Source organism: Microcaecilia unicolor, chromosome 2, assembly GCF_901765095.1.
Source record: "Microcaecilia unicolor chromosome 2, aMicUni1.1, whole genome shotgun sequence".
Taxonomy (NCBI): domain Eukaryota; kingdom Metazoa; phylum Chordata; class Amphibia; order Gymnophiona; family Siphonopidae; genus Microcaecilia; species Microcaecilia unicolor.
In genome coordinates this window covers 544,505,129-544,528,788 of record NC_044032.1, presented here as the reverse complement: position 1 = coordinate 544,528,788, position 23,660 = coordinate 544,505,129, and the positions used below count along the sequence as shown (strand labels likewise).

Genomic DNA, 23,660 nt, shown 5'->3' with positions numbered 1-23,660 from the left:
CTCAAAATATAGCCAGGCTTTTCAAACACCTTCTCCAAAATGTAGCCAGGCTTTTCAAACACAGTCTAAATGTAGCCAGGCTTTTCAAACACAGGCCCAAAGTATAGCCAGGCTTTGCAAACACAGTCCCCAAAATGTAGCCAGGCTTTTCAAACACCTTCTCCAAAATGTAGCCAGGCTTTTCAAACACCTTCTCCAAAATGTAGCCAGGCTTTTCAAACACAGTCTCCAAAATGTAGCCAGGCTTTTCAAACACAGGCCCAAAATATAGCCAGGCTTCTCAAACACAGTCTCAAAATATAGCCAGGCTTTTCAAACACAGTCTCAAAATATAGCCCGGCTTTGCAAACACAGTCTCAAAATATAGCCCGGCTTTGCAAACACAGTCTCAATGGCAGCACTGCTTTTTCAAATACAACCCTACTTGCAGTGAGGCTCCTTTAAACCCAGTCCCAATTGTAGTAAGGTTCTTTTACCCACAGTCTCCATTGCAGCAATGCTCTTTTAAACACAGTCCCCATTGAAGCAATGCTTTTCCAAACACAGCCCTAATTGCAGTAAGGCTCTTTTCAACACAGTCCCAATTGCAGCACTGCTTTTCCAAATACAGCCCTACTTGCAGTAAGGCTCTTTTAAACACAGTCCCAATTGCATTCAGGCTTTGTGCGGGGTCAAAGCCTCGGGTCCCACCCTCTTGGTCAGCCTTATTCTCCTGACCTCCTCCCGCTTGACCCGGGCAGCCCACTATACCTCCTGCTCTGACTGAGTCAGAGCCAACAGTTCCATGGGTTCCTCTGGTACATCCTGTGGTTCTCCTTGTTCCATCTCCTCTGGCTCATCTCCCCCTGTCTCCTCAGGAGCCCAGTCCATTTTCTCCTCTCCCCACCCCTCTTGCAGCTGATTCCCTTTTTCCTCATTAACCGGGCTCTGGGGCTTTTCTTTCCCCGCCCACTTATTCCACCACCTTTTCCACCAAGGTGGAGCCTCAGCTTTCTCCCTTTTTGGTTGGCCCCCTTCTGGAGCTTCTGGGATGTGCACCCTATTTCTCCTCTTTACTAGGTGCTCTCCTGGGGCTTTCTGGGACTTGTAGTTTTCTACCCTTATGTCCCTCTTGGGCAGGATCGGCCCCTCCCCAGTATCTTCTTTCCTTTTTTGGTAGCTGGGGTTCCTCCCCAGCCTATTTCTTCCTGCATGCTCCTTACCATACTCCTTACACTATACACTGCAAAATAAAACAGCAGATGTAAATTCTCAAATTAGACATATTCCAAACACTAAAATGAAAATAAAATGATTTTTCTACCTTTGTTGTCTTGGGACTTTGTTTTTCTGATCATGTTGGTCTCAGTCTCTGATTCTGCTGCTCTCTATCTGTTCTCTTAACTCCGTTTCCGGGGCTTCCTTTCCATTTCTTTACTTTCCTCCTTCATTTCTTGCCCTACATCCGGTAAAAGCTGGGTCCTCCGTGGACTTGACTGGAGAAGGTATAGAGTGGATCCAGCTTTTACCTATTTTCTCCATCCAACCCTCTATAACTACCTTAACAACTCTCTGCCTTCTTCCCTCTCCCCTTCCTTTATCGCTACACATAACTAACTGTATCTGATATCCAGCTGTGACAATGTTATCAAATCTATGTAAGCCACATTGAGCCTGCAAATAGGTGGGGGAATGTGGGATACAAATGCAATAAATAAAATAAAATCCATGTGTAGTTTTTCTCCTCTTTTCCCCTTCCCTCATCTCCATCAGTATGCATCTCCTTCCTCTCTCTTCCCTCTCCTCCATCCATGTCCAGCATTTTTCCTCTCCTCTCCTCCATCCATGTCCAGCATTTTTCCTCTCCTCTCCTCTATCCATGTCCAGCATTTTTCCTTGATTTATCTGCTTATTCTGCTAGGGTTGTATTTGCTTTTAATTATTTTCTGCATTTATCACAGTGTGTTTTTTAATTGTATCATGAACTGAATATTTCTTATGTTTTGTAATCTGCCAAGAATTTGACAGAATATAAATATTTTAGGAACAAAGGGGCCTTTTGACTAAATCACGGTAAGATTTGTTATTACTGTGACTTAACATGGGAATACTTCATGCAGTAGAGGCAAATTATAATCAGCAACCGGGGGGGGGGGGGGGGGGGGGGGGGGAACAGAACCAACATTTTCTGTCCTGAATTAAAATGGGAGTTAGTGCACTGTACCAGGCTACTGGTAACACAGGAGCACTTACCACTTCCTAAATAGAAGGTGCCTGCATTAACTGTGTGTTAGCCAGTTAACATGCAGTAAATGTAGCACACTAGCTGGGAAACTCTTCCACGCTCTGTCCAAACTACACCCCCGGCACAAAAAGTACTTAGCATGCAGTATATTGCACAATAACTGATAAAGTACCACAAAGCCCCTTAACGCAGCTCTGTGTTACCAATTACCATGTAGTTTACTGGACATTAAGTGCTAATGGGGTTTAGTAAAAGGACCCCAAAATAAGATATTTGGCTCTGGAGATAATTTACTGCTAGATCAGTGGTAGTGAAAGCAGTCATTGTGGGGCCCTTTTACTAAGCCACGTAGGCGCCTATGTGCGCCCAACTTGCATCAATTTTGAGTTACCGCCCTGCTGTCGCATTGCCCTTGCAGCAATTTCATTTTAGATGCACGTCCGCTACGTGCAACAGAAAATAATTTTTATTTTCTGGTGTGCGGCAGAAATGGGGCGGTAATCGTCATTCTACATGCACAGTTACCGCATGAGACCTTATCGCTAAGTCAATGACTGACGGTAAGGTCTCAGACCCAAAATGGACATTGTACAATTTTTATTTTGCCGCATGTCCATGTTAAGCAAAAGTTTTAAAAAGGCCTTTTTTACAGACACGTTGAAAAATGGATCTGCGCCCGCCCAAGACACGCACCTGCACTGTCGCAGTCAGTGTATGTGTAAGTTCTTATTGCCAATTAGTGCCCAATTATAGGTGCTAATTGGCTTGTCACTGAATTAAATTGTGCACGCAAATTAGGTGTACACCCAAATTTGCATGCACAAATTTGATGATAGCATGGCCACAATTACCACCAGCAAGACTGCTTCTTGGAAGTCTTGGCAGCCATTTTTACCACAAAAACTTCATGTGCAGGAGATGAGTGGGGATCGCTCCTGCCCCAATGTGTCACTAGACCACCAGAGAGCTATGGTAGGCCTTGGGGGCCTACTGATGGGTCCAGGAGTGGTATTCACCTGGAGGATGGGAGTAACTAAGTGCGAGTTATGCCAGTTCTCGGAAGGGATGGAGGGTGTTAGTGAGAAATCTGCCCATTCAGAGGGCTGGCTGTGGCAACGGCAGAGGAAGAGGGACACCACGGGGAGAAAGGGAATGGGAGGAATGCCAGACATCATGGGGGAAGGGAAGGAGGCAAATGACAGACACCACAGGGGAGAGAAGGAAGGACGGAAGGGGAGGAAAGCTGGAATATAAACTCTTGGTTTATATTCGTATTAATATTTTCCCCTAAAAATGGGGGGAAATGTTCTCTGTTTATATTCAAGTATATACAGTAAGTGCAATATGATTTACATTTTAAATAATGTATATATGAGTGACTATATGGAGTAGTTATCAATGTGGGCTACTATTGCAAAATGTTTTTACTACTAATTCTTGCTACTTTAGAGCAGGTCCAATTTTATGCAATGAAACCTAGTTACTAATAACTGGGGTTAACAGTACATGTTACAATGATAGCCCATATTGATAGCTATACAATGTTAAAAAAAAAACACATAATTAATTTATTCCCTGATCCAGAAGCAAGCTTCCAACCTGCTTCTGCCAATACCGGGTTTCTCTGGTATGTTTGAATACTAGCTTCCGCAGCATTAAATTAGAGGAATAATTTTGTTTTGCAGGAAATTAACTTCTCAGGTAAGTTTTTATTGAACTTTAGATGATCAGCTTTTATGAAATAATTGTAGCTCTGGTTTTTAGTGCTTTTACAGAAACACAGCTCGGTATGGTTCGAAAGTGTTATGTTTTTAGGGCCTCTTTTACTAAACCGCGCTAGTGATTCCCGCACAGCAAATGAGAGGAAGCCCATTCAATTCCTATGGGCTTCCTCTCATTAGCCGCAATGGGAATTGCTAGCGCAGTTTAGGAAAAGTGGCCATTAGCTTTGGTTCACTGCAGAAATGAAATGCAGTATCAGTTGATACTTACATCAAGTGAATTGGATGGCTTAGTGAATGGTAAGTATGTTACAGACACTTTCACCTCTAGGCCATCAGTTCAGATTCAGCTGAGGTGACCTACATGAAGTGAAAACTCAATAATCAAAAATACTGAAGCTCAAAAAAATTAAACAAAATGCTATCATATAATTTGCCCTAAAACACAATAACCCCAAAGGTTATAAATAAACTAGTAAAAAAGGCCCATTTCTGACCCAAATGAAATGGGCGCTAGCAAGGTTTTCCTCGGAGTGTGTATGTATGAGAGAGTGTTTGTGAGAGTGACTGTGAGAGAGAGAGAGTGAATGTGAAAGTGTGTGTGTTTGTGTGACAGAGAGTAAGACTGGGTGCGAGTGTGTGTGTGAGATAGAGAGTGTGTGCCCCCGTCCTCCCCCCTTTCCCCCTCCGCCAACCGGCCAACCTCCGCTGCCGTGCACAGCTGAGCGTGCATGCCCGCTGAACGGTAGAGCCAATCGCCACCGTGCGACCGCCCTCCCACCTGTGGTTGGTCAGTGCTTCGTGTGACGTACCCGGAAGTACGCTGACATCACTTCAGGAGATGGATACAGCTTTAGAGAGAGCACGAATGCTTCAAGGGTTCACTTCCTCGGCTTCAGAACGTTGGAGGTGTGTTTTATTATATAGGATTAAATAAACCTCAATAGCCCGGGGTGCCTACATAGATAGTTTACCCCTAACAAGAGCACTTACCAACAGTTTCAGTGTATCCTCCTCTTTCCTTTGTTTTTTGGCCTCAGTGGTTTTTTCTCCCTTATGGGAGTTGTTTTCCGCTGAAGTTTGTTTTCAGAGGATTCATTGAAACTGGTGATAAGTGCCCTTGTTAGGGGTAAACCATCTGTGTAGGCACCCCAGGCTATTGAAGATTTTTCTTTAATATATAATTTATTTATAATATCCAGGGTTACTGTTGTGATTTAGGGCAAATTATGTGATAGCATTCTATATGAAGTGAACCCATGGCCCAAATTCCAGGAGCCAGAGAAGAAGCATTCACCCTGCTAGCTTGGATCAGATATCTATGAATTCTACAGCAGATCTCATCATTGACTTCTATTCTGACAAGTGAATGTTGAGAGAGGAAGAGTGATAGAAGTTTGAAGTACTGTATATATGTGTATGTTTTGTTTTTGTGAACAGGTTAGATAGTTCTCCCTCAAAATCGAGAAGCTATTTTATTTTCATTGCATTGAGAACAACATTTTTTTAAACTGTTTCTATTTTTCCTTTTGTTCTTTTGTGTTTTTCATTGTATATGAGATGGGCATTCAAATGTTCACTTATGCATTAAAATTTCAAGGTTTTTATGTGTTCAGCTTTGTCTGAGATGGCCCTGAGAAGAACAAAACTTGATTCCTTGCATATTAACTAGGCCAGCTGATAAAAACACTAACCAGTTTAAAGCAGTGGACTTTTATTTCATTTTTTTTTACTATAAATAATAAAGCATTTATTTAGCAAGAAGCACTTCAAACAAGATAAAGACACCAATGGTAAAATATATATATAACAAAAAGCAATATAAGCTTACATCTAACAAGCCAACTAATAAACAAGCAAGGTCTCCAAGCCTAAAATCTCCCCATCCCCCCTAGCTCCCCTTCTGTTTAATCATCTTATTCTAGCCCTGTGGCTGCAAAGGAAATAGTTAATTGTGAGTCAGAGAGCAGCTGACTTTTAGATGGTTTCCCAGATTGTCCAACTATTGCCAGCTAAAACAAGACTGCAGATGTTAATGGCTCATGTCAATAATGTGAATGAAAAGACAGAAAATACATCATTGAATGTCTCTCCTAAGGACAACTGCCAATCTTGGATCTCAGCTTTTCAGTTTTTATGCTGCTGAGGCGTGGGAGCAGGGAGCGCATTGACTATTTGTATTCTGCTGCTGCTTAATATGCAGAAATGCTACATCAGGACAGTGTCTGTGAACCTTTCCCCGCCACGCCCCTGCTCTGCGTTGCAACTTCACAAATAATGCTGTGAGAGACAGATCTGGAGGTCTTCTGCTATAAAGCCAGGAGGGGTAGAGGGAGAGACTCCTATCTACAATTGTTTTAGTTTTCTGTGATAGCTGTACTATGTAGTTGTAGACATGCAAATGTCTAGCTGTATAAACCTTATCATTAAGAAACATTTTATGAGCGCATCGAAAAAGAATTTTTCAGTAGACAGGCACACACAAGTTGGCTACTATTTTCCTCTTTTTAATCTTAATAATATTTTTGAATTTCTTAAGAACTTAGACATACAAAGGCATCTGCAAAATTATAAAGAATCCATATAATTCAACTTTCATGGTGCAAAAGTAACTGTAAAACTGGATTTAGGACAATTTTATCACATTTCTGGTTTGTTTTCTTTTCCGTCTCATGAAACAGGTATTTGTTTTTGTACATGTTCACACATTCCCTCACATGATAAAAGAAGACCAGTTTTAGCATAGGAACCGTTCATCTGGAGGCCAGCCTGGGTACATATTGATAAATGGTGAATTTGTAGCAATTCATGCTTCCATAATCAGGTTAAATGAAGCATGCAGTGTGGCAAAGCCTACCAAACACTGATTATAAAATTCACTTGTTCAGCATGTCATGGTTTCTTCCCATAATAAGTAACGAGTTTTTTTCTGTCCTGACTAGTTGACTATAATCCTTGCTGGCTAGGCTAGTTTATTTTAAATATATATATATATTTTTTTTCCTTGTGTTTCTAGGCAATGTTTTTCACATTTTTCGTAAATAGCAAATGATTTTAAAATGTTTTTATCGGGTTTCATTTTCACATTCAATTGATTCCCATGCAGGTAAAATATAGTATAGCTGTTTACAATTTTAATCGTGATTAATTGCACTATTAAAGATATGTTTTGTTCCCCCCCCCCCCCCCCCCCAGTCCCCCACGGCATCTCATTTCGACTCTGGGCCAGTTACTTTTCCTAGAGTCATAAGGAGCTGCAGTGGGGAAAATAAATAAATAACATACCTTTAATCACACGATTAAGCAGGATTACAAATTTTAATCAAAATGTAGCCCAAAGTAAATAAAAGAATAAAAAGCAATGGAAAGATGATAAATACAAATTGATCAATTACAAATGAAAGAATATAAAACAGCATGCAGAATAGCTGTAAATAGCCTTACAGTTTTCATAGCCTACTTCAGAAATGCAGCCCTACTGTTCAAGTCTTCCTAGTATTAAATCTTAGTAGTCAGGTAATGTGATTTCAGTGTACAGCATGATTATATCGTCCAGTTGCAGTGTACAGAACACTCGTGAGCATAAATATATTAAAATATGATGATACTATATTATTTTGTCTGTTTGCTTTTTTTTCTTCTGATTCCATGTACTGAAAAGGTCCAGTGAGAGCTATAAATGTTTTGAAAAGTTTAAAAGAAAATGTTCATCGAGGGAGGAAGTGACGTCACCGAAGCTGATGGCTGCCTAGCGTTCTAGCTCCCGTTCCTCGACAACTACAAAAGCTATAAAAAGCTATCACCAACCTGTTTGGATCGGCCTGCAGTGTTCTCCGCTGCTCCTCATTGAATTTAAGATGAGTAAAGCGACCTCGGCGCGAGCTAAAGTGCAGGAGAAGGCAGCTGACGGCGGGCCGGCCAAAACCGCGAAGCGCCACGAGGTAATGGCGCCGGTCTCTCCTTCTGACTCTGACTCAGCGCTTTCACTAGCGGAATCGCGGAAACCGCATATTAAAAAAGGAATCTCAGGCGAACTTCGCCAGATCCTAAGCGGTATACAAGCTGATATAAATAAATCGAGGGATGAGATTCTGGAAAGAATGGAGTCGTTGAGCTCTGACCTCCGTGAGCTGGGGAACAGAGTTGAGGAGGTAGAAGCCAAGGTGGATGAGCACTCTGAATCCATACACTCAGTCGAGACCAATCTCCAAGCGTTAGATCAAAAACAAATAGATCTAACATATAAGCTTGATGATCTTGAAAACAGGGGAAGGAGAAATAATCTGAGATTCCGTGGAGTTCCTGAGGGTGGAGAAACAGAGGATGTTATTCAAATTGTACAGACACTGTGTGCCAGCTTGCTGGGGGCCGACGCTGAAGGGGTAAAGATTGAGATCGACAGAGCACATAGATCCCTGGGTCAGCGGCAGGAAAACAGAGCGCGGGACATTATCACCCGATTCCATAGGTATGAAACAAAGGAACAATTGCTTAACTGCGCCAGGAAAAAGTCTAACTTGGAATTTGGTGGGGCCACTGTGTCTGTCTATCAAGACTTATCACAGTTCACTCTGCAGCAAAGACGACTCATGAAGCCAGTTCTGGACATTTTGGCCAAGGAACAGATAACATATAGATGGGGCTTCCCCTTTTCCTTGATGTACTCACTTCAGGGGGTCAAGATGAGAGTGACGTCGATGATGGAAGCTTGGAAATCCCTGCATGGAGCAGGCCTGGTACAGACTAATAAACCGCCTGGCGCTTTGGCCCCAGCCACGAAGACAAAGCTTCAAAAGTGGCAAAGGATTCCTGCCACTCCTAAAAGAAATATTCCAAAAAGAAAAGTGGCTGTGGATGAAACCTGAACTTTACCAGAAGAAAAATGGCTGAAATTGATATCCTGGCTGGTAATGTTGCAAAGAGTTATTGGTGTTACTCTTTGTCTCAAGTTTGAATATGTTTTGTTTCTTGTTTATTAATGCTACCTTTAGCAAAAGTGAACTTTAATATTATAGTTAATGGAGGAAATGGTAATTAAGGATGTGAGGCTCCTTGTGAATGAAGTTGCATAAGTTACAAGATATTAAGAGGAGGGGAAATTTAAGGTTATGAACAATGGGCAGGGACCAATCATGAAGACGGGTAATTAAGGTTGCTCAATCTGGGTCCATAAAATTGGTGATGACATAGGTATTTGGGGGGGGAGGGGGGGCTGGGTTGCCTGAATGCTGGTGGGTTACTTCCTCGCTTCCCACTACTGGGACTTGATCCCGTTAGTTGGTGCTAGACATGGGGGGATGGGGGGGACATGGGTAGGGGGAGGGTCATCACTAGGGGGAGGGAGGATTAGGGAGGGAAGGGAGCACAACTGGTATTGGATAGAACAAAGACATGAAGTGGATGGATCCCTCTTGGAGGGAGAGAAAGTTGATGTAATATCCCAGGCATGAATACAGACTTAAAAATCTTATCATATAATGTCAAGGGGCTGAATATGCCTCAGAAAAGACAGAAGTTTTTCAAAGAGATGCAGATGTTTAGGCCGCACATTGTATTGTTGCAGGAGACCCATCTCCGTAGGGCACATGAGAGGCTGTTAGCTCATCCAGAATACCCATGCTCCTTCTTCGCTTCCTCTGCTGATGACTCCAAAAAACGTGGGGTGGCAATTCTGTTCCACAAAACAATATCAGTCCAAGTAAAGAAAATTAGGCGGGACCCGGGAGGGCGTTTTTTACTTTTGCAAATTGTCCTGGATCAGGTGGATCTCACGCTTGCTTCGATTTACGCCCCTAATGAACATCAGGGGTCCTTTTACACTAAGGTGAAAAACACTCTGGCTGCATTCACTCGGGGTTCTTTGATTATGGGGGGTGACTTTAACGAGGTTATGGACCCCGGGTTGGATAGATCTGGGAACTCTCAACATCCAACGTCTAGGGACTCGGTGGCACTGGGCTCTTTGGTCCGTTCATTGGGCACCCTGGATGTATGGAGATTAACTCATATGACGACCAAAGATTACACTTTTTTTTCTCCTGTACACAACTCATACTCCCGGATCGATCATATCTTCCTCGACGTTACACTAGCAGAGAGGGGCCCGAAAGCTGAAATTGGCAACATTACATTTTCAGACCATGCCCCAGTTTGGGTAACCTTGTCGAGTATCAGAGCTGAGGCCAAAGATCAAAGATGGACACTTAACACAGACCTATTGCTGGAGGGGGAGGCTGTAGAGGGGTGTAGGAAGGTCCTGAAGGAGTATTTGGAGTTCAACATGGAATCGGGCCCCCCCCTTAGCGTGGTATGGGATACTATGAAGGCAGTCTCAAGAGGGTACTTCATACAGTTAGCTAGTAGGCGAGCGAGGGTTCGGAGGGCCCAGCTGGCACAGTGCTTGGACAGGATTAGGATCCTAGAGGCACAGCATAAATCAGGTGGTTCCCCCTCTGTTCTGGAGGAGCTGCGTGGACAGAGGCTCCAGCTGGATACTACTTATTCTGACCAGCTAAGTTGGTTACAATCCAGAAACAAAGTCCGATCCTACGAGTTTACTAATAAGGCAGGTAGACTCCTGGCAATAAAGCTGCGTAGGCAAAGAGTGGACCGAACGGTCCCTCACATTAGGGACTCGAAAGGAGAGGAACACCTCTGAGACCATAAGGAAACGCTTTAGTGAATTTTATCAGAAACTATATGCGCAGGAGACCAATCCACCTGAAAATGCTATCCTGGATTATTTGGCAGAGAGTGAACTGACCTCTATAACCAGCCAGCAGAGGGCAGCCCTAGATGCACCGGTAACTCCGGTTGAGGTCCAAAAAGCCATTCAACATTTACCTTCCTGTAAATCACCAGGCTTAGATGGCTTCCCGAATGAATTTTACAAGAAATATGCCCCTGAATTGGCCCCCCTGTTGGCTGATTTATTTAATTTGATTGGGAAAGGGGAGTCTTTGCCCACCTCCATGTTGGAAGCATGGATTGCAGTACTGCCCAAACCGAATAAAGATCATAAGGATTGTGGATCCTTTCGCCCTATATCTGTCTTAAATGCTGACGTCAAAATTCTAGCTAAAGTCCTGGCCAACCGTCTAGCACCTTTGCTCCCAGCTGTTATTCACCCTGATCAGGTGGGATTTGTCCCTTATAGAAAAGCAACTGATAACACTAGGCGAGTGGTCGATTTAATATACTTGGCTAAGAGAATGAAGAAACCCCTTTGTCTCTTAAGCTTAGATGCCGAAAAGGCCTTTGATAGGGTGCATTGGCCATTTATGTATAAGGTGATGGAGACCTTTGGGATAGGACCACAGTTTTGTGGATGGATACAAGCATTCTATAGCTCCCCTAAAGCCTGTGTTCGTGTCAATGGGGGTAACTCAGGGATGATACCCTTACATAGAGGCACTAGACAGGGCTGCCCTTTGTCTCCTTTATTATTTGCAATGGTAATGGAGCCGTTTGCAACCAGGTTGAGAGCTGACCCCAATATATCGGGACTCACCATGGGTGGGAGAACACATAAATTAGCCCTTTTTGCAGATGACGTTCTGTTATTTGTTACTAACCCCCTGACCACTTTCCCTGGGCTCCTGCGGGAAATAGAGGAATATTCGATTGTGTCGGGATTCAAAGTTAATATGTCCAAATCTGAAGTCTTAAACATAACCCTTCCGACGGAGCTTATGGAGTCATTGAGGACTTCCTACGCATTTAGATGGGCGGCTAAGAGCATTCGCTACCTGGGGATTAACTTGACAGCAGATCTATCAGATCTCTTTTCGGCTAATTATAAAGGTTTGGGAGAGGCAATTACAGAGGATCTGGGTAGATGGGGGGATATCACCCTCTCGTGGTTTGGCCGAATAGCAGCAGTAAAGATGAATGTCTTACCGCGCCTGCTCTACTTGTTTCAGGCCCTTCCAATCAACATGCCACGTAGATTTCTATCAATGCTACAAGATCGTATAATGCGCTTTATCTGGGGAGGGAAACGCCCACGCTTAGCACGTACGATTCTGTATCAGGATAGGGCGAGGGGAGGGCTGGGAGTACCCAATTTGGCCTGGTACTATAGAGCAGTTCAGGCACGCGCAGCAGTGGAGTGGTTCCAGGACTACCCAGATAGGCAATGGGTGCAGCTTGAACAATATACCCTAGGTGATAGGTCCTTGGGGGCCCTTATGTGGATACCGGGCTCACTTAGGTCCCTGGAAACAGGATTATGTCCTTCAATATATGTTACCCTTTCAAACTGGGATAGCATGTTCACACTCCGGCGCACAACACTATCTCGTCTGTCACCCATAGCCTATAATCCTTTGTTTTACCCAGGTACGACAAGGGGAATATTCACAAGATGGTACACTGAGGGACTACGACAATGGGGCCATTTATTTGATGGCGAGAATTTGTTGTCCTACTCTGCAGCTCTTGAGAAATTCCCGATAGTGGGATCTGATCGATACGCATATTTTCAATTGGCATCCTTCCTTAAGACAAGGGCAGTTCGGGAGGTTATGGCCAGAGAACAAACAGCGATAGAGCTTATCTGTGAAGGTCCTCCTACGACTACTGGGCTGGTCTCTCGCCTGTATCACATTATTAATAGACAAGCCCCGAGCTATACACTTCATAGGAAGGGTTGGCAGAGGGAGCTGGGTATGGAACTGGAGGAAGCTACATGGGAGAGGTTGGAGCGGGCAGTGGTGAGGGTGTCGTCTCATGTGCCCTTCCGGGAGAATGCGGTGAAGGTGCTGTATCGTTGGTACTTGACACCTGAGCGTCTTCAGCGTATTTACCCCACATTGACGGGGCTGTGCTGGAGGGGTTGTGGGGTACGTGGCACAGCTGGCCACCTATGGTGGACCTGTAAGAAGGTTAGGGCCTATTGGAGATCGATTCATAGTAGGTTACAAGGATGGACGGGCAGCCCAATGCCATGGAGCCCAATGTTCTTTCTATTTTTTGGGGGAGCAGTGAACCTTTCCAGAAACCAACATATATTTGTGGGACAGGCCATAACTGCCGCAAGAGTTATAATTGCTGCATGTTGGAAGCAGCCCATGACTCCGCCTATCACTAGATGGGTCCAAAAACTGAGATACACCTGCGAGATGGAAAGACTTCTAGCAGAGAGGCATAACCAATTAGGCAGATGGCATCAGATCTGGGACTCTTTTCTTCTTCATGTATAATTTGATTTAAGGTTTCTGTTAAAGTTGTGCCGGAAGGGTGGGTGGGAGGGGCAGGGAGGGAGGGATGGGTAAATAATAGAATATTATAAATGAAAACTCTGAAAATGTGAAGTTTTGGAACCATAAATCTGACTAATTTATTTGACACTTCAATGCAATGAGAATTACTTACTTTTTGGTACATAGAGCAATAATCACTTTGACTTGTATTGTATAAACGTGAACTTTTGAGAATACTTTGGCCTACATAAATGACATGTACTATGGCTTGCATATTGTACTATGTTTCAGATGTTTTGTATTATCTATTAATAAAGACTTCAAAAAATTAAAAAAAAAAAGAAAATGTTCATCAAGACTAAGAAAAAGTACATGTTCTATTGCTGAAGTTGCATAGATCATTGTGAAATATGTTGTAAAGCAACCTTCAGCACTTGGTATGTTTCAGGGACTGCTTTCCTTTAAGTAACAGGTTCAGATTTAGTAAAAGATCAGTAGATGTGGACTTGCAAACATATGTGGCTGCTCATTATCCATCTATCTGCTGTATGTGGAGGATCTGTCGACTATTGATCCTGAAGTAGACAAATGTAAAAATGTTCATACCTGAGGTTTTAAAACATTCTAAAGTTTTCAAAACAGCTGCTTAACCAAAAAGAGGAAGAAAATATCAAGAACATTGTTAATCTAAGATATGGGGTCTCAGTTTCAGAGCCATTTCAAATTAACAGATTTGATTATTTGTATGACCTGTTAAAATTGTTGCTTATGTTTTACTGTTCTTGCAAGAGTTCTGCTTAGGTTTTCTGTTTAATGCATATGTCAGCATATTTTATGTTATCTCTGCTTCAGTTATTTGGCATCCATATTTATGTGAAATATTTTACATGCATATACAGACCTCCTCCCTCCCTCAAGTGGACACTTTTATTTGTTTTTCAGATCTGGTTCGCTTTTGTTAATGGTTTTTCTGGCCAAATTCTCTTTGAGAGGTGGTGCATAGGTCTTTACAATGTGGTAGGTACTTTGTTCTTGGTTATCTACCATTTATTTTAATTACTTGCTTTGAAAGTTAAGTAGGATAATATCTAAAATGTTTTATGCATTTCAGATGTTTACAGCTATGCCTCCACTGACTCTTGGAATATTTGAAAGATCCTGTCGGAAAGAAAACATGCTTAAGTATCCTGAACTATATAAGACATCTCAGAAGGCACTAGACTTCAATACAAAGGTTTGATATGATAGTTATTTGCTAATTTCTGTTGACAGTAAATGTTTTTAATTGGTAATGTAACATTTATCTTTTAAGTTGAGCTGTATGCTAACCCATTCTTTAAAATTAAAAAAAAAACAGTAAAGAAATGTGTAAAAGCCATTTTGTTTGTTCTCTCTAAAGTATTTTATTATCCCACAGTAGGTACCAAAAGCTGATTTCTGATTGGACCCTCCAACACAGTCAAAAGACCTTTGGTAGGAGACAGTAAAGGGAATACATATGAAAGGTTATAAGAAAATTAGTTCCAGCTGCTCTTAAATAATTTTAGACTGAAATATGCTATACTTTAAAAAACAATCACTAAATTAAAGTATGTAAAAATAATTAACTGTGATGAACTCTTACTTCAATAGATCATGCGTAATTTGTGTGTGACAGCGGTTACAATACAAATGGATCTATTTTATCTCTGCTTTACGTTATATTGGGGAACCTTTTAAAACCTGGTGTCAACTACCACAATCTAATGTATAACAAAGAAGGCATATGATATTTGACCAGCTGTAGCATGTTAACTAGTGTTCTAGAAGTGGTATTTGGTTTTTGCCTGCTGTAATAAAGCTGTCTCCTGTAGTCACAAGTGATTTGTCCTCTTGGACCTCAAGTCTTGTGTATTTGCAATGTTGTGTGGAAATGGATTACTGACCCCTGCAGAGAAGTGGAGCAAAGGACAATAAGAACTGTCATGGAGTTTGTATGGGGTGGGTCTTTCCACCATTACTCATTAATTTTGATCTCTGTACCAGCGTGTTGATTTATGTAACAAGATAGGCTTAATCTTTGAAATATTTAAGTTACAAAATTTGACAAAAAATGGTAACACTCAAATTGATTTTAAAATGATTACTGCATGAATGAAAAATATCAATCAAGTATACTATAAAAAATTAATGGTCATGGTGATTTTTTTTGTAACTTTGTCTTCCACATGGGGCATGTTAAGCATATGAAACATGAATTTTAACCTAATTCAGCTTGATGCCATAGCACTAGAACAGAAACATGAGTTCTTATAGAATTCTTTGCAGTAAAAACATTCTAAGATATTGCCTCTTGTTAGCAGTGCTGAAATGTTTCCTGATAGCATACCAGAAAGATTTACTGTTTTGTAGTTTATTGTATCACATAGTAATCTGAAAAAATGTATAAGTATTTTTGCTGGCATGCTCATGCTATATTAATAAAAAGTAAAGCTAATACAATAAAGTGTTGGTACAGGACAGCAAAACATTGTGTAATTGTACACTTGTTCCTTTTGTTTGTATTGGCTCCATTTCCACACTGCAGAGGGGTGTTATCAAGTGATGGGTATGTCTTTGGTGGAAAGAAATCCCTAATAGTTTGAAAGAAGGAAAAAAAAACTAAACGCCCACCAAAATTTCAAGCTTGGTAAAACACACATTGGAAATGTCTCCTGAGATTTAACCAAATGACTGCAATAAAATAAAATAAATTTAAAAAAAATTATATATATATATATATATATATATATATATATAGTAAATACCTCAATTAATTGAAAAATTCAGTGTTTCATATGTTTTATAGAAACAAGTTTGGCAAATAAGCTACAACAGTATTCTGCATATTTAATAGAGAAGTGTTGACCATGTGTGCAGTTTTGAAAATACTGGTGTGAAAAAATAACAAGAGCTCTATAACTAAACTGCTATATTGTTATGATGAATGATGATGCATAAATTTGTTATGAGAAATGGGTAAAAGATTATGAGGTTATGGCAAAGGTTAAAGGATTAGCTTGTGACAATAAGTATCAGTCAGGAAAGTGGAAATGTAGAACTAATTTTTCTTGTACCCACCTGTGCTTTCTGTCAAATAAAAACTTGCATTCATGACATAGTGAAATGGAGAGACAAAGGTTAATGAGTAACACAAGTTCAGCTGTGCCATGCATTGGAGCATAAATCAGATCATACAATCCAGTATAGTTAGCTAGGTTAACAAAGCACATCCAGACCAAGTTAGAGCATTTCTGAACATGTCAATCATTTTCTGATGTTTGAACAGCTTAGAACTATTATGCAAGCTGACTGTATACAGTAAAGGCAGAGTTGGATTTATGCATATTGTGGTCCCTAAGCTGTAACATTTAAGAGGCTTCCCCTACTCCCATTTGGTTAACTATGATGTGAATTTTAGGTTTAATAGTTTTCCCATGCTTATGAAGGAGTATTCATAAAACACTACATACAAACATTTTTATTAATTATTATTTGAGTAACACCTCTCAATGAGGCCTTGATCTGTAGCTTGACTTGCTTATACATAAGTCCAGTCCTGACTAGAGATATTTGTATTTAAAGAGTATTATAAGGCATGCTTATGTTATTTCTCACAGCTAGACAAAGTTTTCTCTTCTAAAGTGCTTTAGGGTTCCTTTTACTAAACCACAGTAAAAAGTGACCTGCGGTAGTGCGAGCACATCATTTGGCCGTGCGCTGGGCCATTTTTTTACAGCATCTAGGAAAAATGGTCTTAAGGGAATGGAAAATGAACGTACACTAAAATCGAAACCAGTGTGGGTCCATTTTTGGCCTGAGACATTACCACCACCCATTGACCTAGCGGAAAGGTCTCACACGCTACCTGCGGGGTAAGCATGCAGTGCGCACCAACTGCGGGATTCAGCACATGCCAAATTCGGAATTACTGCCCAGTTCACACACACTAGCCAGGTGGTAGTGCCGATTTGGCATGAGCTTATACGCACGTAGGCCCTCCCGCGCCTTTGTAAAAGGACCCCTTATTTTGTTACTGCCAATGCTTCATAGCCACTAGTAATAGAGTAGTGTTTTTGTAGTCATGCTCTTGTAATTCACAATAATTAATTGATTATAGATAGTATCAGAAAGGACAGTCTTGAAATGCTGAGTTGTACAAAGTTAAGGCCCCTGTTACAAAGCGACAGTAAGCCCAACGCGGGCTTACCGCTCGCTAAACAGGAAGTACCACCAGGCTACCGTAGCAGCCCGGTGGTACTTCCCACCCCCAGCGCGCTGAGGTATAGCCGGCAGTAATCGGGCAGTGGCTCCCCCCTCCCCCTTCGAAATGGCTGTGTGGCAAGTGCTTTACTTGCTGCATGGCCATTTCCTGCAGAAAAGAAAGACTACCCTTTTACCAGCTGTGGTAAAAGGGGGCCTCTGCGCCAACGCCAGCACAGACCCCTTTTGTCACAGCTTGGTAAAAGGGGCCCATATTTTTACTGAATTGTTCAAAATCTGGCTCTGTGCACAGTTGTGGTACGTTCAGTTTTTTCATCAACCTGTAACTCAAAACACTTGTGGATTCTCCTTTTTAAATACTTAAATGCATAGCATCTGCTTTTTAAATGGCTGCATTTAACTCTGTACTTCATTTTCATTAAGGTACTATAATTTGACTTTAGCAGTACATCTGGAGCATGGTACGTTAAAATGTTTGCAAAATAGTAGGGGTGAACCCTTAGCCTTCCCAAACCAAAACAATTTTGGTTGGAAAGGTTAAGGGTCCTCCCTTATTATTTTGCTGTCTTGCAGATCTATTTCCATAGGGGTTGTTGTCTCCTATTCTTGTTTTTTGTGCATTAAAGTGTTTACAGTACAAGGCATTTTTAAAATTCTGTGACAAAATGTTTCAGAAATTGGTATATTCTGTGCAAAAAAAGTATAAAAGTGTGATTTTAATTATCTTTAATAGTTGTTTTGCATTTCATATATAAAGTTTATAATGCTATGGGCCTGTTTACTAAGCCACGCGCTGTAGGCACGCTAACTTTTTAGCACACACTAAAAATTAGCATGCGCTAACGCTAGAGACACCCGTATATTCCTGTGGGTGTCTCTAGCATTTGCACGTACTAAAAAGCTAGCGTGCCTACAACAGAGCTTAGTAAACAGGGCCTTTTATTTGTGAAGCAGTTTCCTACTGAATGAAATTTAGTTCATATAAGAAAGTTCATGTAAATGGTAAATTATTGTTGTGCATTTTTACTGCAGAAATAAAAAAAAAAATAGATTCTCCCCCTTGGAAATCAGAATAAAACTGGTTTGGGGTATTATTTTCCTTTAAAATCAGGATAATAAGTTTATATATTCTTTAGCAAGTTATTGGTGAAAGAGCTTAAGACTGAGCTTGCATCTTTTTGGAAAAGTAAAAATAAATAAATGACCCATGAAGGGTTCTGAAGCAGAAAGTGGTGCTTGTCAGTTATATTAGTTCACAGTGGTGGGCTGACAGGAACGTGTTTTGTGAATCTTATACATAGATAAAAAGAAAGGTCAGAGTTCATGGAGCTAGTGTATCACAAATGGTTCTCATGGATTTTTGTTTTCCCTTAGGTTTTCTGGGTTCATTGTTTAAATGGCCTCTTCCACTCAGTTATTCTGTTTTGGTTTCCACTAAAAGCCTTCCAGCATGGTAAGTAATGAGGACACAAACTATAGGGAAAAAGCTCTGCCTTGTTGCCTTTTTTTAAATGAAATTAAAACAAAAAAACTAGCCACCCAAGACTGCTTTTTCAATGAACATTGCCATTATCACAGAATACAAGGAATAATAAAAAGGAATGACAATTTACATATGATTGTATTCACATGAATGCTTTCTGATTCCACTCAGTGCTTCAGTTGGTGATGACCTATCTCTATCTACAGGTTTAATTGATGAAACTTGTTTATGTTTTTGAACAGCATTACCTGTCTTTTTGTGGCTTTTATTTACTGTAGTTTTCTCTTACAAATGTGTAATTATGCTCCCTCTTCAGACTGCCAGCCAACATATTGACATCTTAGATGAGCTGGTTGTTTTAGGAGAATTTGATTGCTATAACAAATATTATAAGATTAGTAAGTGTGGCCTAACATACTGGAATGGAAGTTGGCATCCAGCCTCCTGTTTACTTTACTAGTAAATACTTTAGAAGTACATTAGCAATAAATCACATATGTTTTTTTTTGATGACTTGTGTTTTGTTTATCATGATTAATGTATTTTTGCTTATATTGACACATGTTCACATTAAAAAATTTAAAGTAACTGTTTTAGCTTTGGCAATAAAGCATTATGATTTATGCAATATCATATGACTTCAGCAGTCATTTGATGCATTCTCAGCATTGTGAGTGAGTTTTAGTCTTAAAAATAACATTCCATATCATCAAACTGATCAATCCATAGACTGGTGGGTGGTGTCCATCTACCAGCAGGTGGAGATAGAGAGCAAACTTTTGCCTCCCTATATGTGGTCATGTGCTGCCGGAAACTCCTCAGTATGTTCTCTATCTCAGCAGGTGGTGGTCACACACAGCAGCAGCTCTGGCTAGGCCTCCAAGCCTAATTTTTAGGTTTTGTTGAGTGCCTGGGGTTGAGGGCTCTTTTGAGCAAGTGCAAACCTGGTGGTGCCAGGTCCCTCCTTTTCTCCCCCCTCCCGCTGGCTCCGTTAAAAAAAAAAAAAAAAAAATTTTGAACGTCCTTAAAGGCGTTTATTTCAACGTTTATTTAAGCGTCTATTGCAGCTACTCACTGGGACACCAGGTCGTTACAACTCGGAGCGGACAGCAGGTAATTTTTACCTTTTTATAGCGGGCAGGGGGTTCCCCGATTCTTCTCCTCGTGGCATATGGCGTCGGAGGGCGAGGGCGCAAAGGGTCGCTCCCCGGGTCGCTTGAGCGCTTCTAGAGGGGATGCGGGGGTCTTAAAGCCTGATTCGCCCTTGTTGGGTGACAGTTTCGTGACCGATGAATGTCCCGGTCCTTCCTCCGGCGTGGCGGTTTTTCCCGCCATAAACGCCCATCCCCCGCTCCTCGCCTCCGCCATCTTGGCCGGCCACGCGGCTCGGACGGCTTCTTCTTGGGCCGCCCTTGAGGTTGGAGACATTAATGCCATGAACGCCCTTAATTTGGGCGACGGCACAGAAGCGGCTAAAGTTAAGAGCCGTTCTTCCCGCGCGGCTCCTTCGCGGAGTTTCGCGCCGGACGCCATTTTGGATGCGCAGCATGTCTCTCCCCCGCTATTGCGAGCGCCGGTTGAGGGTGCGTCTAGGGCTGTTGCCCAGGCTGCGGAAGTGCACAGTCTGGGGGGTTTCTCCCCCGAGTTTGTTTTGCTGCTGCATCAGGCCTTCCTCATGCACAACGCTGCCCCTGCTCCCTCGTCTGGTAAAGAGGTTGAGGTTCCCAGAGGTAAACGCCCTCGGGTTGATTCCCAGGCCTTGGAGGAATTTGTCTCCTCCGATGTAGATGAGGGCAGCGTGTCTGAGGTCTCCCAACGGTCCTTTGCGGATTCCTTGGAGGAGACGGATCCCCGCTCGGATGGAGCGGATGACCCCTCTGCAGCGCGGCTTTTTAGCCCAGAGGATTTGCCCAACCTGTTGTTACAGGCCATGGACACTTTGAAGATTTCCTCTCCGGAGGACGTCTCTCCCTCAGCCCCTGTTGGCTCTGCCATTATGCTGGGGACGAAGCGCCCGCCTAGAACCTTCCACGTGCATGATGCCATGCACACCTTAATTTCGGCTCAATGGGATGTCCCAGAAGCGAGCCTTAAAGTGGCTAGGGCTATGTCCCGCCTCTATCCTTTGGCTGTGAGTGAACGTGAGGCCTATCTGTGGCCTACCGTGGATTCTTTAATCACTGCGGTGACTAAGAAAACGGCGCTGCCGGTGGAAGGTGGCACGGCCCTAAAGGACGCCCAAGACAGAAGATTGGAGGCGGCCTTAAGGTCGTCCTTTGAGGCGACTGCTTTAAGTTTGCAGGCCTCAGTTTGCGGCTCCTATGTGGCCAGGGCGTGCCTGACTATGGTGCAGCGGGCTTCCCCCTCGGATCATTCCTTGAGGGCTGATTGGCCGGCCCTGGAATCGGGCTTAGCCTATTTGGCAGACTTGCTGTATGATGTCTTGAGGGCCTCAGCGAAAGGCATGGCTCAGACAATCTCTGCGCGGCGGTGGCTTTGGCTGAAACATTGGTCTGCTGACCACGCCTCTAAATCCCGCCTGGCTAGGTTGCCTTTTAAAGGCAAGCTGCTCTTTGGGGTCGAGCTGGACAAAATCGTGACCGATCTCGGCACGTCTAAGGGCAAGAAATTACCAGAGGTCAGGGCTCGGGCTAGTACTCGTCCCGGTACCTCCAGAGGACGGTTGCAGGAAGCCCGTCGGTACCGCCCGGGCAAGTCGGGTTCCTCTGCCCCCTCTTCCTTCAAGAGGAATTTCTCCCCCAAGCAGCATTCCTTTCGCAGAGACCGCCGTCCCGGAGGTGCTCCCTCCGGTCCTCCCCCAGGGTCTCGTACCCAATGACGGGGTCTTGGTCCACGCCCCAGTGCAGATTGGAGGACGGCTGTCCTCGTTTCTGGGCGAGTGGACCACAATAACTTCAGACGCGTGGGTGCTGGAAGTCATCAGAGACGGCTACAAACTAGAGTTCTGCCGACCCTTAAAAGACGGGTTTGTACTCTCTCCCTGCAAGTCTCCGGTCAAAGCTGTGGCAGTGCAGCAGACCTTGGACAATCTGATCCGCCTGGGCGCGGTCGTTCCGGTGCCAGAAAGTCAGCTTGGCAAGGGACGTTACTCCATTTACTTTGTGGTACCAAAGAAAGGAGGTTCTGTCCGGCCTATCCTCGACCTCAAAGGGGTCAATCGGGCCTTGAAAGTGCGGCACTTTCGCATGGAGACTCTCCGCTCTGTTATAGCGGCAGTGAAGGCAGGAGAGTTCCTGGCATCCTTGGACATCAAGGAAGCGTACCTGCATATTCCCATCTGGCCTCCTCATCAACGCTTTCTGCGTTTTGCAGTCCTGGGACGACACTTCCAGTTCAGAGCCCTCCCTTTCGGGTTGGCTACTGCTCCGCGGACCTTTTCCAAAGTAATTGTGGTCATCGCGGCCTTCCTACGAAAGGAAGGGGTACAAGTCCATCCTTATCTGGACGACTGGTTGATCCGAGCCCCCTCTTATGCAGAGTGCGGCAAAGCTGTGGACCGGGTAGTTGCTCTTTTGAGCTCCCTGGGATGGATCATCAACTGGGAGAAGAGCCAGCTGCGCCCGACTCAGTCCCTGGAGTACCTGGGAGTTCGATTCGACACCCAAGTGGGCAGAGTGTTCCTGCCAGACAATTGGATTGTCAAACTTCAGGCTCAGGTGGACCAGTTCCTAGTAGCCTCTCCCCTTCGGGCTTGGGACTATGTGCAGCTGTTGGGCTCTATGACGGCCACGATGGAAGTTGTGCCCTGGGCCAGGGCTCATATGAGACCACTTCAACACTCTTTGCTGCAGCGCTGGACTCCGATGTCGGAGGATTATGCTGTGCGCCTTCCCTTGGACCCAGCAGTGCGCAAGGCGCTGAGCTGGTGGATGCAGACAGACAAGTTGTCTGCGGGAATGCCTCTGGTGACCCCAGAGTGGATTGTCGTCACGACGGACGCCTCGTTGTCGGGCTGGGGAGCCCACTGCTTGGGAAGGACAGCACAGGGGCTCTGGTCTCCTGCAGAGGCAAAGTGGTCTATCAACCTCCTGGAACTCAGAGCCATTCGGTTGGCGCTTTTGGAGTTCATCCCGGTACTGGTGTTGAAGCCTGTTCGGGTCCTGTCGGACAATGCCACGGCTGTGGCCTATGTCAACCGCCAGGGAGGTACCAAGAGCGCCCCTCTAGCCAAGGAGGCTATGAATCTTTGCCAGTGGGCGGAAGCCAACCTGGAGCAGCTTTCAGCGGCCCACATTGCCGGAGTCATGAATGTCAAGGCGGACTTTCTCAGTCGCCATACCTTGGAGCCCGGAGAGTGGCAGCTATCTGCTCAGGCGTTCTTGGACATCACGAAGCGCTGGGGCCAGCCGAGCCTAGATCTGATGGCGTCATCGGCCAATTGCCAAGTGCCGCGCTTTTTCAGCAGAGGACGGGACCCTCGATCCCTGGGAGTAGATGCTCTTCTCCAACAGTGGCCGACACAAGAGCTTCTCTATGTGTTCCCGCCCTGGCCCATGTTGGGCAGGGTGCTAGACCGGGTGGCAAAGCATCCCGGCAGGGTAATCCTGGTGGGCCCAGGCGTCCCTGGTATGCGGACTTGATCAGGCTCTCAGTCGACGATCCTCTGCGGCTGCCAGTGGAGCAGGGCCTGTTACATCAGGGTCCCGTGGTGATGGAGGATCCCTCCCCCTTTGGTCTTACGGCCTGGCTATTGAGCGGCAGCGTCTGAGGAAGAAGGGCTTCTCAGACAAGGTCATCGCCACTATGCTGAGAGTGAGGAAGCGCTC

General features: G+C 43.7%; 1 protein-coding gene across 1 annotated transcript in view; it reads left to right on the top strand.

Annotated features, from left to right (window-relative positions):
* The window catches only part of ATP8A1 (ATPase phospholipid transporting 8A1), a 649,985-nt gene that overhangs the window by 526,352 nt on the left and 99,973 nt on the right, over positions 1-23,660 (top strand). The window contains 3 exon segments of the mRNA XM_030191344.1: positions 14,091-14,165; positions 14,260-14,382; positions 18,765-18,843. Coding sequence (XP_030047204.1) covers positions 14,091-14,165; positions 14,260-14,382; positions 18,765-18,843 — 277 coding nt within the window.